A 14,868-nucleotide genomic window follows, 5' to 3' on the forward strand; every position below is an offset into this window, starting at 1 on the left:
TGACGTGTTGGTGTATGTAACTTCTGTGACATGTTGGTGCACATGACGTGTCGGTGTGCGTCTGACATATTGGTGTGTGTAACTTCTGTGACGTCGGTGCACACGTGATGTGTCAGTGTGCGTCTGATGTGTCGGTGTGTGTAACTTCTGTGACGTGTCAGTGCACACGATGTGTCAGTGCACGTGACGTGTCGGTGCGCATCTGACATGTCAGTGTGTGTAACTTCTGTGACGTGTCAGTGCACACGTGACGTGTCAGTGCACACGTGACGTGTCGGTGTGCATCTGACGTGTTGGAGTGTGCGTAACTTGTGACGTGTTGGTGGGCATGTGACATGGTGGTGCACACGTGACGTCTGTGTGCGTACCTTGTGTGACGTGTCGGCGTGACATGTCTGTGAGGTGTGACAGTGCACTTTGCATCTGACATGTCGGCGTGTGCATAACGTGTGACGGGTTGGCATGCACATGACATGGTGCACGTGTGACGTCGGTGTGCGCCTGACGTATTGGTGTCTAACTTGTGCGACGTGTCGGTGCACACATGACGTGTGTGTGTGTGTGTGTGTGTGTGTGTGTAACTGTGATGTCAGTGCACGTGACGTGTGTGTGCGTAACTGTGACTGTCAGTGCACGTGACGTGGGTGGGTGTGTAACTGTGACGTGTTGGTGCACACGTGACGTGGGGGTGTGTGTGTGACTGATGTGTCGGTGCACACGATGTGTGGGTGGGTGCGTGACATGTCAGTGTACACATGGTGGGTGGGTGTGTGATGTGACGTGACGTGTCATGCACACGACGTGTGGGTGTGCATAACTTGTGATGTGTTTGTGCACGTATGACAGGTGAGCACATGTGTTGGTGCGTGTGCAGTGTTAGGGACCATACGTGAAACTGGCAGACTGAGCTTGGCGCAGGGACTTGAGGGCCTGGACAGCCCCGTGCTCAGAACAACCATCTGTGGCTTGTCCTGTTTCCACATCCACACACACTGGGCTGGACCAGACCGGGCCGGGCCGGGCCAAGCCAAGCCGAGCCACCTGGCACTGGGCTCCAGCTTCAGCTTTGCCCTCTTGAGGGTGCAGAGAATGGACAGACGGGGTCCTACCCCAGGCAGGCTCTCTGCAGCAGCCCATGAACACGGCCCCTCCACAAGGCACCAGAACTGGGGGTTTGGCGCCGTTGTGATGTAGTTGGGGTGAGCGAGGGGCCGAGCAGCTCCCCCCCGGCTGGGTGCCCCATGGGGCTGGAACCACAGCTGGCAGGTGACACCCCTGTCCGGGCATGGGGCGGGGAGGAGCCCGGCTGGGCTGAACTGGAGGTGACAGTTGGAAGCTGTGCAGCTGGATGGCAGTGCCCAGGCCGGCAAGCGGCTGCACCCCCTGCGCTGGCCCTTCCTAGGCAGCTGGGAGGTTCTGGCCCTGCAGCAGAGGGTGCGCAGTGCTGGTCAGCCCCTGACCTGACTCGACTCCCAGGGCAGCTCTGTGCTCCAACACTGCCCTGGGAGGCAGGCCAGGGCCCGGATCTGGCTTGTCCCAGGCAGAATGGGGGTGTGTGACTGTGATGGGGTTCAGGGGTCCCCAGGCTCTGCACCCTGTCTGCAGGCAGGAGTGACGCTCACTCAGCATGTAGAACAGGAAGTTTATGAGGCGACAGAGCCCAGCTCTGCACAGAGGTGTCAGCACAGCAGCCAGAGACAGTCCTTCCAACCCGTCCTGGGGAGAGGAGCCCGAGGGGGGCCCCTCTGGGGTGTAGCTTCCCCCTCACCAGGCTGGCTCCTTCCAGCTCCCTCTCCCACCAGCTTCTAACTGCCACCTCCCATTCAAACCCAGCTCGGCTCCTCCCTCCTCTTTGTTCAGGGCAGAGGTGTTACCTGCCAGTTGTAGCCCCAGGGTCATTCTTAGCGGCTGGGAGCTGCTCTGCTTGTCTCTCACATCCAGCCTGAGTCTCACACCTGCACTCCCCCCACTCCACCACATCTCTCCCCACTTCCAGAACGAACTGAGCGGGGTCACTCAGCCAGTGACCTGGGGCAGTTCGGGGCCCTCCCTGCGTGACAGGGCATCAGCTGTGGTGTTGTTGTTCCCCTTGACGTGGACCACCTCCATGTCGTAGTCCTGCAGGAGCAGACTCCACCGCAGGAGCTTGGCGTTGGCCCCTTTCATGTGATGCAGCCAGGTCAGGGGTGAGTGATCGGTGTACACGGTGAAACGCCGTCCAAACAGGTACGGCTGCAGCTTCCCCAGCGCCCACCCCATGGCCAGACATTCCTTCTCTATGGCCGCGTAGTTCTGCTCCCGGGGCAGCAGCTTCTTACTCAGGTACACGATGGGGTGTTTCTCCCCCTTGTCGTTCCCCTGCTGTGATGAGGTTCAGGGTCCCCAAGCTCCGCACCCGTCCGCAGGCAGGAGTGACTCTCACTTGGCAGGAGAACAGCGGGTTTATTAGCCGACAGGACACAGCGTCGTACAGAGGAGTCAGTGCAGCCGGCAGAGACAGCCAGTCCCATCCACGTGGGGAGAGGAGGCCTCGAGGGGCCCCTGGAGCTGGGGCCTGGCCCCCTCCTTTGTCTCTCTCTCCCAGCCCAGACTCACTGCTTCCAACTCCCAGTTCCAATTCAAACCCCTCAGGCTCCACCTCCCCCTTTGTCTGCAGCCCAGAGATGTCACCTGGGCGCCAGGTTACCCCCAGCAGGAGCCCCCCCACCCTCTGTGAGCCCCACACGTACACATGTATCCCCCACTCCAGCACAGTCTCACCCCCCCACAGTCCATCACAGTGACCACCAGCCCGGTGGGGCACATGCAGGGCCACAGTCCCCCCAGTGAAGTGGGCAGGTCCTGGGGGGGTTAGTGCTGGTGTAGACAGGCCCCTTCGCTTAGGGCTGCTCCCACTCCTGACACCCCGCCCACCCCCTCCCCTGGGCCTGGGCCCAGATGGGAGCACTGCGGGGGCTGCACACAGCCGGGGACCCTGCCCAGCCCAGCCCCAGGGCAGAAAGTGGGACGGACGCAGCAGTAACCCCCAGTGTCTGCTCCCCCCCAGGAACCAGCCCTTTATTGCTGGGGGCTCCCCCACGGCCTGCTCCTCCTTGTACACCTATGGGCCCCTGCACCCCGCAACCTCTCCCTGACAAACCTATGAGCCCCCCCGACACCTTGTACCCCACAGCACAGGTCCCACATTCCCCAGCAAACCCACCCTGCTCTTCATACCCTGTCCCCTGTACCCGCCCGGGCAGCCATGGACACGCAGCAGGGCCCTGTCCCCCCGTACCCACCCGGGCAGCCGTGGGCACGTAGCAGGGCCCTGTCCCCCCGTACCCGCCCGGGCAGCCGTGGGCACACAGCAGGGCCCTGTCCCCCCGTACCCACCCGGGCAGCCGTGGGCACGCAGCAGGGCCCTGTCCCCCCCATACCCGCCCGGGCAGCCGTGGGCACGCAGCAGGGCCCTGTCCCCCCCATACCCGCCCGGGCAGCCGTGGGCACACATCAGGGCTCCCCCCACATACCCGCCCGGGCAGCCGTGGGCACGCAGCAGGGCTCTGTCCCCCCGTACCCGCCCGGGCAGCCGTGGGCACGCAGCAGGGCCCTGTCCCCCCGTACCCGCCCGGGCAGCCGTGGGCACGCAGCAGGGCTCTGTCCCCCCATATCCGCCCGGGCAGCCGTGGGCACGCAGCAGGGCCCTGTCCCCCCGTACCCGCCCGGGCAGCCGTGGGCACGCAGCAGGGCCCTGTCCCCCCGTACCCGCCCGGGCAGCCGTGGGCACGCAGCAGGGCCCTGTCCCCCCGTACCCGCCCGGGCAGCCGTGGGCACGCAGCAGGGCTCCCCCCCCTGTACCCGCCCGGGCAGCCGTGGGCACGCAGCAGGGCCCTGTCCCCCCGTACCCGCCCGGGCAGCCGTGGGCACGCAGCAGGGCTCTGTCCCCCCATATCCGCCCGGGCAGCCGTGGGCACGCAGCAGGGCCCTGTCCCCCCGTACCCGCCCGGGCAGCCGTGGGCACGCAGCAGGGCTCTGTCCCCCCGTACCCGCCCGGGCAGCCGTGGGCACGCAGCAGGGCTCCCCCCCCTGTACCCGCCCGGGCAGCTGTGGGCACGCAGCAGGGCTCCCCCCCCCATACCCGCCCGGGCAGCCGTGGGCACGCAGCAGGGCTCTGACCCGCCCGGGCAGCCGTGGGCACACAGCAGGGCTCCTGGCCATGCCCTTCCCCAGGGCAGCCGTGGGCACGCAGCAGGGCCCTGTCCCCCCGTACCCGCCCGGGCAGCCGTGGGCACGCAGCAGGGCTCCTGGCCATGCCCTTCCCCAGGGCAGCCGTGCAGGCTGGCAGGGTGCGGTGCCGTGCGGTGCAGCTGGCTCACGGGAGGTGGCAGAAGTAGTTGTGGGTGGGGAAAGCAGCAGCTCCAGCCAGCGAGATGCCCAGAGTGTCGGCCACGCAGCCCACGCCCAGCGCGAACTCCCGCTCCTCCGGCCGGCTCTGTGGGGCAGGGGAGTGGCAGTGCAGCCCAACCCCTGACCTCTGACCCCCGACCCCCGACCCCCACGCCCAGCGCAAACTCCCACCCTCCGGCTGGCTCTACTGGGCTATCGGCAGCACGACCCGACCCCCTTCCCCTCTCCTAGACCCCCTTCCCCACCCGCGGCCCCTTCTCCCCAGGGGCATCTGTTACCCTCCAGCCTCCCCCCCAGCCCGGCCTCACCCCCAGGTGTCTGGCCACCACAGGCGTCTGTTACCCCCCGGCCTGGCCCCCCCAGGTGTCTGATACCCCCGGTGGCTGTTACCCCCGGCCTGGCCCCCCCCCCCCGGTGGCTGTTACCCCCGGCCTGGCCCCCCCCCCGGTGGCTGTTACCCCCGGCCTAGCCCCCCCCCGGTGGCTGTTACCCCCGCCGAGTGCCCGCGCTCACCTCCAGACGGATGCTGTGGAAGGTGTTGACGTAGCTGGCGCCCCCCAGCAGCCCCTCGTACAGCACCAGGGGGAAGAGGAGGAAGATGCTTGGCAGGAACATGAAGTTCACAGCAGCCAGGAGGAACCCCATGTTCAGGCACTGCGGGGAGGGCAAGGGGTGAGCGTAGTGTGATACGGCCATGGTGGGGGAGGGGGGAGTGTGACAGGGCCACGGCGGGGGGGAGAGGGGAGTGTGATACGGCCATGGCGGGGGAGGGGGGAGTGTGATACGGCCATGGCAGGGGAGGGGGGAGTGTGACAGGGCCACGGCAGGGGGGAGAGGGGAGTGTGATACGGCCATGGCGGGGGAGGGGGGAGTGTGATACGGCCATGGTGGGGGAGGGGGGAGTGTGACAGGGCCACGGCAGGGGGGAGAGGGGAGTGTGATACGGCCACGGCAGGGGGGAGAGGGGAGTGTGATACGGCCATGGTGGGGGAGGGGGGAGTGTGACAGGGCCACGGCAGGGGGGAGAGGGGAGTGTGATACGGCCATGGCGGGGGAGGGGGGAGTGTGATACGGCCATGGCAGGGGAGGGGGGAGTGTGACAGGGCCACGGCAGGGGGGAGAGGGGAGTGTGATACGGCCATGGCGGGGGAGGGGGGAGTGTGATACGGCCATGGCAGGGGAGGGGGGAGTGTGACAGGGCCACGGCAGGGGGGAGAGGGGAGTGTGATACAGCCATGGTGGGGGAGGGGGGAGTGTGATACGGCCACGGCGGGGGGGAGGGGGGAGTGTGATACAGCCATGGTGGGGGAGGGGGGAGTGTGATACGGCCACGGCAGGGGGGAGAGGGGAGTGTGATACGGCCACGGTGGGGGAGGGGGGAGTGTGATACGGCCACGGTGGGGGAGGGGTGGTGTGATACGGCCACGGCGGGGGGGAGAGGGGAGTGTGATACGGCCACGGTGGGGGAGGGGGGAGTGTGATACGGCCATGGTGGGGGAGGGGGGAGTGTGACACGGCCACGGCAGGGGGGAGAGGGGAGTGTGATATGGCCACGGTGGGGGAGGGGGGAGTGTGATACAGCCACGGTGGGGGAGGGGTGGTGTGATACGGCCACGGCGGGGGGGAGAGGGGAGTGTGATACGGCCACGGCGGGGGGGAGAGGGGAGTGTGATACGGCCACAGTGGGGGAGGGGGGAGTGTGATACGGCCACGGCGGGGGGGAGAGGGGAGTGTGATACGGCCATGGTGGGGGAGGGGGGAGTGTGATACGGCCACGGCGGGGGGGTGAGCGTAGTGTGACACGGCCACAGCAGGGGAGGGGGGAGTGTGATACGGCCATGGTGGGGGAGGGGTGGTGTGATACGGCCACGGCAGGGGGGAGAGGGGAGTGTGATACGGCCACGGCGGGGGGGAGGGGGGAGTGTGATACAGCCATGGTGGGGGAGGGGGGAGTGTGATACGGCCACGGCAGGGGGGAGAGGGGAGTGTGATACGGCCACGGTGGGGGAGGGGGGAGTGTGATACGGCCACGGTGGGGGAGGGGTGGTGTGATACGGCCACGGCGGGGGGGAGAGGGGAGTGTGATACGGCCACGGTGGGGGAGAGGGGAGTGTGATACGGCCATGGTGGGGGAGGGGGGAGTGTGATACGGCCACGGCGGGGGGGAGGGGGGAGTGTGATACGGCCACGTTGGGGGAGGGGGGAGTGTGATACGGCCACGGTGGGGGAGGGGTGGTGTGATACGGCCACGGCGGGGGGGAGGGGGGAGTGTGACACAGCCACGGCAGGGGGGAGAGGGGAGTGTGATACGGCCACGGTGGGGGAGGGGGGAGTGTGACACGGCCACGGCAGGGAGGAGAGGGGAGTATGATACGGCCATGGTGGGGGAGAGGGGAGTGTGACACGGCCACGGCAGGGGGGAGAGGGGAGTGTGATACGGCCATGGTGGGGGAGGGGGGAGTGTGACACGGCCATGGTGGGGGAGGGGGGAGTGTGACAGGGCCACGGCAGGGGGGAGAGGGGAGTGTGATACGGCCATGGTGGGGGAGGGGGGAGTGTGACACGGCCACGGCAGGGGGGAGAGGGGAGTGTGATACGGCCATGGTGGGGGAGGGGGGAGTGTGACAGGGCCACGGCAGGGGGGAGAGGGGAGTGTGATACGGCCATGGTGGGGGAGGGGGGAGTGCGACATGGCCACGGCAGGGGGGAGAGGGGAGTGTGATACGGCCATGGTGGGGGAGGGGGGAGTGTGATACAGCCACGGTGGGGGAGGGGTGGTGTGATACGGCCACGGCGGGGGGGAGAGGGGAGTGTGATACGGCCACGGCGGGGGGGAGAGGGGAGTGTGATACGGCCACAGTGGGGGAGGGGGGACTGTGATACGGCCACGGCAGGGGGGAGAGGGGAGTGTGATACGGCCATGGTGGGGGAGGGGGGAGTGTGATACGGCCACGGCGGGGGGGTGAGCGTAGTGTGACACGGCCACGGCAGGGGAGGGGGGAGTGTGATACGGCCATGGTGGGGGAGGGGTGGTGTGATACGGCCATGGTGGGGGAGGGGTGGTGTGATACGGCCACGGCAGGGGGGAGAGGGGAGTGTGACACGGCCACTGTGGGGGAGGGGTGGGTATGACATGGCCAGGGCTGGGGGGTGATGGGACTGGACTTTTCAACTGGCGAGGGAAGCCACGTCTGCCACCGTTGTATTAAGTTGGCACCAAAGCTTGTGCCGGGGCTGCCACGTGAGGTGCCGACTGAGAGCTGGTGACACCCCGAGTGTGTCTGGGCCGTGGCTGTACATGAAGCTATGGATATTGCCTTTATCCTGCACTAGAAATGTTTCAGGGCTGAGATTCCCAATGGGAGGTGTGATCACTTCCCCAGCCAGGTGGCCTGGGCTGTGTAAATGGACTGGGACATGCCGGCGAGCCCTGCGACCAATGGCCATGTGCCACAGCAGCCCACCTGGCCAGGTGACGCGTCGGTGCCCATGGAAGAAGAAAGGGTTTTTCCCACCACATGGCAAGCTATGAGAGGGCCTTGGCAGTGACCAGCTGCGTTCTTTCAGTCCTCCTGGACTCAGCCTGTCCGCACCGAGGGCCCATCCCTCAGACGGTCGTACTGACTCAAGCATCTGATGAAGTGGGTCTTTGCCCACAAAAGCTTTTGCTCCAGAATGTCTGGAAGGTGCCACAGGACTTCTTGTTGTTTCTGAAGATCCAGACTAACACAGCTCCCTCTCTGGTACTTCCAGAGACGCTCAAGAAAGCAGCACGTACCATCCGCTGCCTCCTGCATCAACAGCTGTAACTGAGGTGTGCAAAGTGTCGCTGTAACCACTTGTCTCTCGCTCCCTCTTCTCTCGCCCGTTGGTAATAAGCCTTTCGCGGTTACATTCTAGAGGACTGGCCCAGCGGGCTGGTTTGGGTAAGAGCCAATTGACCTGGGGATGTGGCTGGACCCTCTGGGGTCTGGAAGAATCTGTGTGGATCTGGTGAAATGGGCTTTCGCAGCCTCTCACCTGAGTAGCAGGGTTGCTGGTTGGGCATCAGGAGCAGCTGGGCAGTCTGTGGGATGCTCGTGTGGCATCTGGCTGGCTAGTGGGGCTGGCAGAGGTGCTGCAGTGGCTGGTTGGATTTGCTGTAGTGAGAAGGAAATCCCAGCCAGGGGCTCTCAGAGGCCCAGACTGAGGCAATTTGCCCAGGTTGGTTCCCTCAGCTGTGTCCAGAGCCCCCATCATGTTACAGCTGGCTCCAAATCTTCGGCACTGGGGCAGGCGTGGGGCAACAGAAAGCTGGCCAGTCCTTGGGTCTGTGCTGCTCACAGGCAGGTGTCACTTTTGTATCTGAGCTCTGAGTGTCAGCCCAGAGCTTGTGTTTGAGGCATTCACTTGCGAGGCCCCTACAGGGCTGCAGCAACCTCTGGGGAAAGGCTCCTCGTCAGGGTTCGCTGTCTTGTGAGTTTGCCTGGGCGAACATCCGAGAGGAGCTCATGTAAGGGCGGCTTTGGGGGCTGCGTTGCGAGCTGGGGGGTGGAGTCTCCAAGTGTCTGTGTGTCTGGGCGTTTGCACAGGGGCAGTCTGACAGCGTGCGGGGCAGTTTGCAAGGTGTGAACTGGGAGCGCTTTGTTCCAGGTGGGCCTTCAAGGGCTGATTGGACTGGAGGCCAGGCTTGGGCCAGGCCTAGCCAACAGCCTCAAGAAGGCAGCGACAGCGAACATTGTGAGCCGCAAACAGGGCGTTTGCCTGGGAGTTCACCTTGCAGGAAGCCCAGCACCGGCTGGTTGTCTCCTTCTCCAGGTTTGGTTTCTCCTCTGCCCTTCGTGGCGGCACTAAACGTCTGAGGGAACTCTCGGAAGAGAGGGAAGAATGGACAGTGATGAGTTGGCTGTGGTGAGCTGCACCGCAGATGATAGGAGGGATGTCGTGGGTAACAAGTGCGAGCAGGTCGCCCTCTTGGCAGAGAAGGTCAGAGGACTTGAGGTGCAAGTATGAGAGAAGGTGCAGACCTCCTCGGCAGAAGGCTGCACTTTGTGCTGCAGGCACAGCCAGCTGAGCGGCCAGCCAGGCAGCGCTACACAAGGGAGAGAGCTGGAAGCATGGAGCCTCCGGGAGAAGAAAGCCCGTTCAGTATCTGCTTCTCCGGTGGAGGGAAGCAACCGCTTTTCGGCTCCCTGCACGGGCGATTCAGTGGAGAAGGCTGTGGCAGAGACCTCTCAGGGACTGGATCAGAAGAAGATGCCACTGGGTGGAAGGCAGGCCTGGGATGCATAACCCTAGGAAGGGGGATCTACGACCACCTCCTGCAAGAGAAGAAGGTGGTTGGTGGTGGTCGGGGACTCCCTCTCGGAGGGACGGAGTCATCCCTCTGCCGTCCGCCACTGGAGTCCTGGGAAGTTTGCTGCTTGCCAGGAGCTGGAATCCAGGACGTGACAGTCTCTTCCCGACACCATCCAACCTGCGGATTATTACCCCTTCCTACTCCTCCACGCAGGAGCCAATGGCACAGCACAGAGCAACCGGGAGCAGATCACGGCGGGTTCTGTAACTCCAGGAATATGGAGTATAAGTGGTGCTCTCCTGCAGCCTCCGTCTTCAAGGGGGGCCAGGTAGAGATCATCGACTCCTGGAGGCAAACGTGTGGTCACGCAGGTGCTGTCGGAGACAGGGATTGTGTGTCGGGAACAAGCACGGCTGGGAAGAGACAGGACCCACTCACGAAGAGAGGGAAGAGCGTCGTTTGCGGGCAGGCTCGCAAACCTAGTGAGGCGGCTCTGAACTACGCTCGTCGGGAGACGCTGACACGAGCCCTGAGGCAAGTGGGGAAGGAGGAGGGGACAGCAAAGGAGGAGCCCTGATTCGAAAGGAGAAAGCAGCCAATCAGCTAACTAGCTGAGGCATTCACACACCAGCACAAGGAGCCTGGGGAACAAACAGGGAGACTTAGAGAAACAGAAGCTGGATGGACTGACTCGCACAAGTGGAGCAGCGGCCGGGAAGGGTGCAGACTGCTCAGGAAGGGCAGGCAGCGGAGGAAAGGAGGAGGACTTGTGCGCTATGGGAGGGAGCAGTGTGATAGCTCAGAGCTCCACTGTATGGAGGGAGAAGAACCAGTTGAGTCGTTGGGTTAAGCTTAGAGGCGGAAGCAACAGAGGTGATGATGTGGTTGGTGTCTGCTACAGGCCGCCAGCTCAGGGAGAGGAGGTAGACGGGCATTTCTTAAGGCAGCTAAGAGAAGCTTCCAAATCACAGACCCTGGTTCTCACAGGAGACTTCAATCATCCGGACGCCTGGTGGGAGACCAACGCAGCAGCACACGGAGAATCCAGGAAGATTCTGGAGAATGCTGGGGACAACCCCCTGGTACAAGTGCCGAAGGAACTGACCAGGGGCTCTGCACAGCTTGAGCTGCTGCTCACAAACGGGGCAGAACTAGTGGACAGAACACAAGTGGGTGGCAACCTGGGCTGCAGCACCCAGAGATGGTGGATTGCAGGACCCTGACAAGAGGAAGGAAGGGGAGCAGTAAAATACAGATCCTTGATTTCAGAAGAGCCGACGTCGACTCCCTGAGAGAACGGATGGGCGGATCCCCTGGGGAGCTCACAGGAAGGGGAAAGGAGTTCAGAACTGGCGGTATTTAAAGAAGTCTTATTGAAGGCACAGGAACAAACCATCCTGATGCCCAGTAAGAGAAGCAAGTATGGTAGGCAACCAGCTTGGCTTACCAGGGAAATCCTTCACGAGCTCAGACTCAGAAGGGATGCTTATAAGAAGGGGAAACCTGGACAGTTGACGACGGAGGAGTATAAATAGGCGACTGGAGAACGCCAGGCAGTAATCAGGAAAGTGAAAGCACATTTGGAACTGCAGCTAGAAAGGAATGTGAAGGGCAACAAGAAGGGTGTCTACAGGCAGGTTAACAAGAAGAGGGTGACCGTGGATGGGGTGGGGCTGCTACTGGATGAGGGAAGTAACCGGGTGACAGATGATGTGATAAAGGCTGGAGCACTCAATGTGTTTTTTGCCTCAGTCTTCATGGACAAGGTCAGCTCCCAGACGACTGCACTAGATAATGCAGGAGGGAAGGATGGGGGCAGCCCTCAGTGGGGAAAGAACAGGTTAAGAGCTCGTTAGAAAAGCTGGACGCGGACAAATCCAGGGGTCTGGAGTTAATGCACCCGAGGGTACTGAGGGAATTGGCCGATGCCATTGCCGAGCCTTTGGCTATTAACTTTGAACACTCGCGGAGAACGGGAGAGGTCCCGGATGACTGGCAGCAGGGAAACGTAGCGCCCGTCTTTAAAAGAGGAATGAAGGACAATCCAGGAAACTCTATGGACCGGTCAGCCTCACCTCAGTCCCTGGGAAAATCACGGAGGGGATCCTCAAGGAACCCATTCTGGAGCACTTGGAAGAGGGCGAGTCCTGCCTGACCAGACCGATTAGCTTCTATGAGGAGGTAACAGGCTCTGTGGACGTGGGGAAGTCAGTGGCTGTGATATACCTTGACTTCAGCAAGGCTTTTGATAAGGTCTCCCACAACATTCTTGTCCATAAGTTAAGGAAATATGGATTGGATCCTAGGACTATAAGATGGATAGAAAGCTGGCTTGAGGGTCAGGCCCAACGGGTAGTGGTCGATAGCTCGGTGTCTGGATGGCGGTCGGTTGCAAGCGCAGCGCCGCAAGGCTCGGTTCTGGGGCCGGTGTTGTTCAACATCTTCCTGAATGACCTGGCTGAGGGACTGGGTTGCCCCTCAGCAGGTCTGCAGCTAGTGGGTCAGGTAGATGCGTTGGAGGGTAGGCAGAGCATCCAGAGGGACCTGGATAAATTGGAGGACTGGGCCAAAAGAAATCTGCTGCGGTTCAACAATGAGAAGTGCAGAGTGCTGCACCTGGGGCGGAAGAATCCCAAGCGTTGCTACAGGCTGGGGACCGACTGGCCCGGCAGCAGTGCCGCAGAAAAGGCCCTGGGAATTATAGTGCATGAGAGGCCAGATATGAGTTGACAGTGCGCCCTGGGAGCCAAGAAGGCTGACAGCTTATTGGGCTGCATTAGGAGAAGCATTTCCAGCGGATTTATGGAAGCTATTATTCCCCTTAACTTGACACTGGTGAGGCCACGTCTGGAGTACTGCATCCAGTTTGGGCCCCCCAGTATAAAAAGGATGTGGATTTGCTGGAGCAGGTTCAGCGGAGGGCAACAAAAATGATTAAGGGTCTGGAGCAAATGACCTATGAGGAGAGGCTGAGGGATTTGGGCTTGTTTAGTTCACAGAAGAGAAGACTGAGGGGTGATTTAATAGCAGCCTTCAACTTCCTGAAGGGGAGCTCTAAAGAGGAGGGTGAGAAACTGCTCTCAGTGGTGTCAGGTGGCAGAACAAGGAGCAATGGGCTGAAGTTACAGAGGGGGAGGTGTAGGTTGGATATTAGGAAAATCTACTTCCCCAGGCGGGGGGTGAAGCACTGGAATGAGTTGCCGAGAGAGGTGGTGGATTCTCCACCCCTGGAGGTTATTCAGTCCCAGCTGGACAAGGTCCAGGGCAGGGGTGGGAGGAGCAGGACTGGGTGGGGGTACAGGCTGGGGGGATGGGAGGGGAGGGGGAGCGGTACCTGCAGCAGCGCCAGGGCCCAGACGCGGCGGATGCGGACGCAGCGCAGGGAGGAGCGGGACACAAACACTCCAGCCTGGTAGAGCATCTGGTACCTGGCCAGGGAAAGGAGGAGTCAGGCCGGGCTGCGGGCGGGGTCCCAGCCTGGGATGTGCGGCAGGGCCGGGGTCTCACCAGCGGTACTGCTGAGCGTGCGTCAGCGCGGCGTCCCGGAAGTACAGCAGCTCGAACTGCGGGAGAAGGGGAGCGGGGTGAGAGATGCAGATGTGTGCGTCCCGCCCCCGGCCGCCAACACCCCCGTCCCGGCCAGCAGCACCGTGTTCACCGCTCTACCTGGTGGGCCGGCTGCGCCACGCTCACAGCCCTGCCCTGCCCCGCCGACCAGGGCTCCCACCAACTCCCGCCCTCAGCTCGTCTGGAACAGCACCGAGGCCCAGCCCTGGGGGCGAGGCTGGGGCGCTCCGATCCCCCAGGCCTGGGAGCAGCTCAGCCTCTTCCCAGGGAGGGGCTCGGGGGGGCCATGCCAGCACTCACTGGGCGGGGGGGGGGGCAGTGCCGAGCGCTCACAGGGGCTTGGGGGGGGGGGGCAGCGCCGAGCGCACACGGGGGCTGGGGGGGGGGCCGCGCCGAGCGCTCACGGGGGCTGGGGGGGGGCCGGGCCGAGCGCACACGGGGGCTGGGGGGGGGGCCGTGCCGAGCGCACACGGGGGCTGGGGGGGGGCCACGCCGAGCGCTCACGGGGGCTGGGGGGGGGCCGGGCCGAGCGCTCACGGGGGCTGGGGGGGGCAGCGCCGAGCGCTCACGGGGGCTGGGGGGGGGGCCGTGCCGAGCGCACACGGGGGCTGGGGGGGGGGGCAGCGCCGAGCGCTCACGGGGGCTGGGGGGGGGGGGGCCGTGCCGAGCGCACACGGGGGCTGGGGGGGGGGGGGCCGTGCCGAGCGCACACGGGGGCTGGGGGGGGGGGCAGCGCCGAGCGCACACGGGGGCTTGGGGGGGGGGCAGCGCCGAGCGCTCACGGGGGCTGGGGAGAGGGGCCGTGCGGAGCGCACACGGGGGCTGGGGGGGGCAGCGCCGAGCGCTCACGGGGGCTGGGGGGGGGGGCCGTGCCGAGCGCACACGGGGGCTGGGGGGGGCAGCGCCGAGCGCTCACGGGGGCTGGGGGGGGGGGCCGTGCCGAGCGCACATGGGGGCTGGGGGGGGCAGCGCCGAGCGCTCACGGGGGCTGGGGGGGGGGCCGTGCCGAGCGCACACGGGGGCTGGCGGGGGGGCCGTGCCGAGCGCTCACAGGGGCTGGGGGGGAACAGTGCCGAGCGCTCACAGGGGCTGGGGGGGGCCGTGCCGAGCGCACACAGGGGCTGGGGGGGGGCAGCGCCGAGCGCTCACGGGGGCTGTGGGGGGGGGCCGCGCCGAGCGCACACGGGGGCTGGGGGGGGCCGCGCCGAGCGCTCACGGGGGCTGGGGGGGGGGGCCGTGCCGAGCGCACACGGGGGCTGGCGGGGGGGCCGTGCCGAGCGCTCACAGGGGCTGGGGGGGGAACAGTGCCGAGCGCTCACAGGGGCTGGGGGGGGCCGTGCCGAGCGCACACAGGGGCTGGGGGGGGCCGTACCCAGCACTCACCCAGCAAGGCAGCACAAGGCAGCCGGGGGCAGCAAGCGCAGGCCCAGCAGCGCCCCAGGGCCGGCCGCGCCCAGGGGTTCTGCCCCCCGTGGCTGTGCCCTGCTGCAGCCTGATGCGCTCGTGTGGCGTGTGAGTGAACCGGGGCCATGACCGGCTTGTGCGGCTCTGGGGCAGCGGGATGGAGCGTGGCACCTCCGGGCACCTGGCTGGCAGGCAGGGCATGTGGGGGGCCAGGTGCCCAGCCCCAGCCC

The 14,868-nt window shown here is 64.7% G+C and overlaps 1 protein-coding gene across 2 annotated transcripts in view; it reads right to left on the bottom strand.

Moving 5' to 3' along the window:
* Nucleotides 1-4,122: 4,122 nt before the first annotated feature.
* CLN3 (CLN3 lysosomal/endosomal transmembrane protein, battenin) overlaps nucleotides 4,123-14,868 on the bottom strand; it is a 29,098-nt gene continuing 18,352 nt past the window's right edge. The window contains exons 11-14 of one of the 2 annotated variants that reach the window (XM_074998486.1): nucleotides 13,175-13,230; nucleotides 13,002-13,095; nucleotides 4,903-5,043; nucleotides 4,123-4,474 (exon numbers count right to left, since the gene is read on the bottom strand). In XM_074998486.1, the coding sequence (XP_074854587.1) occupies nucleotides 4,355-4,474; nucleotides 4,903-5,043; nucleotides 13,002-13,095; nucleotides 13,175-13,230 (411 nt within the window). In that variant the 3' untranslated portion in view covers nucleotides 4,123-4,354. The remainder of the gene's footprint in view (nucleotides 4,475-4,902; nucleotides 5,044-13,001; nucleotides 13,096-13,174; nucleotides 13,231-14,868) is intronic. The other variant, XM_074998484.1, reaches the window with a different exon arrangement.

This window comes from Carettochelys insculpta, chromosome 6 (genome assembly GCF_033958435.1).
Source record: "Carettochelys insculpta isolate YL-2023 chromosome 6, ASM3395843v1, whole genome shotgun sequence".
NCBI classification, from domain to species: Eukaryota; Metazoa; Chordata; order Testudines; family Carettochelyidae; genus Carettochelys; species Carettochelys insculpta.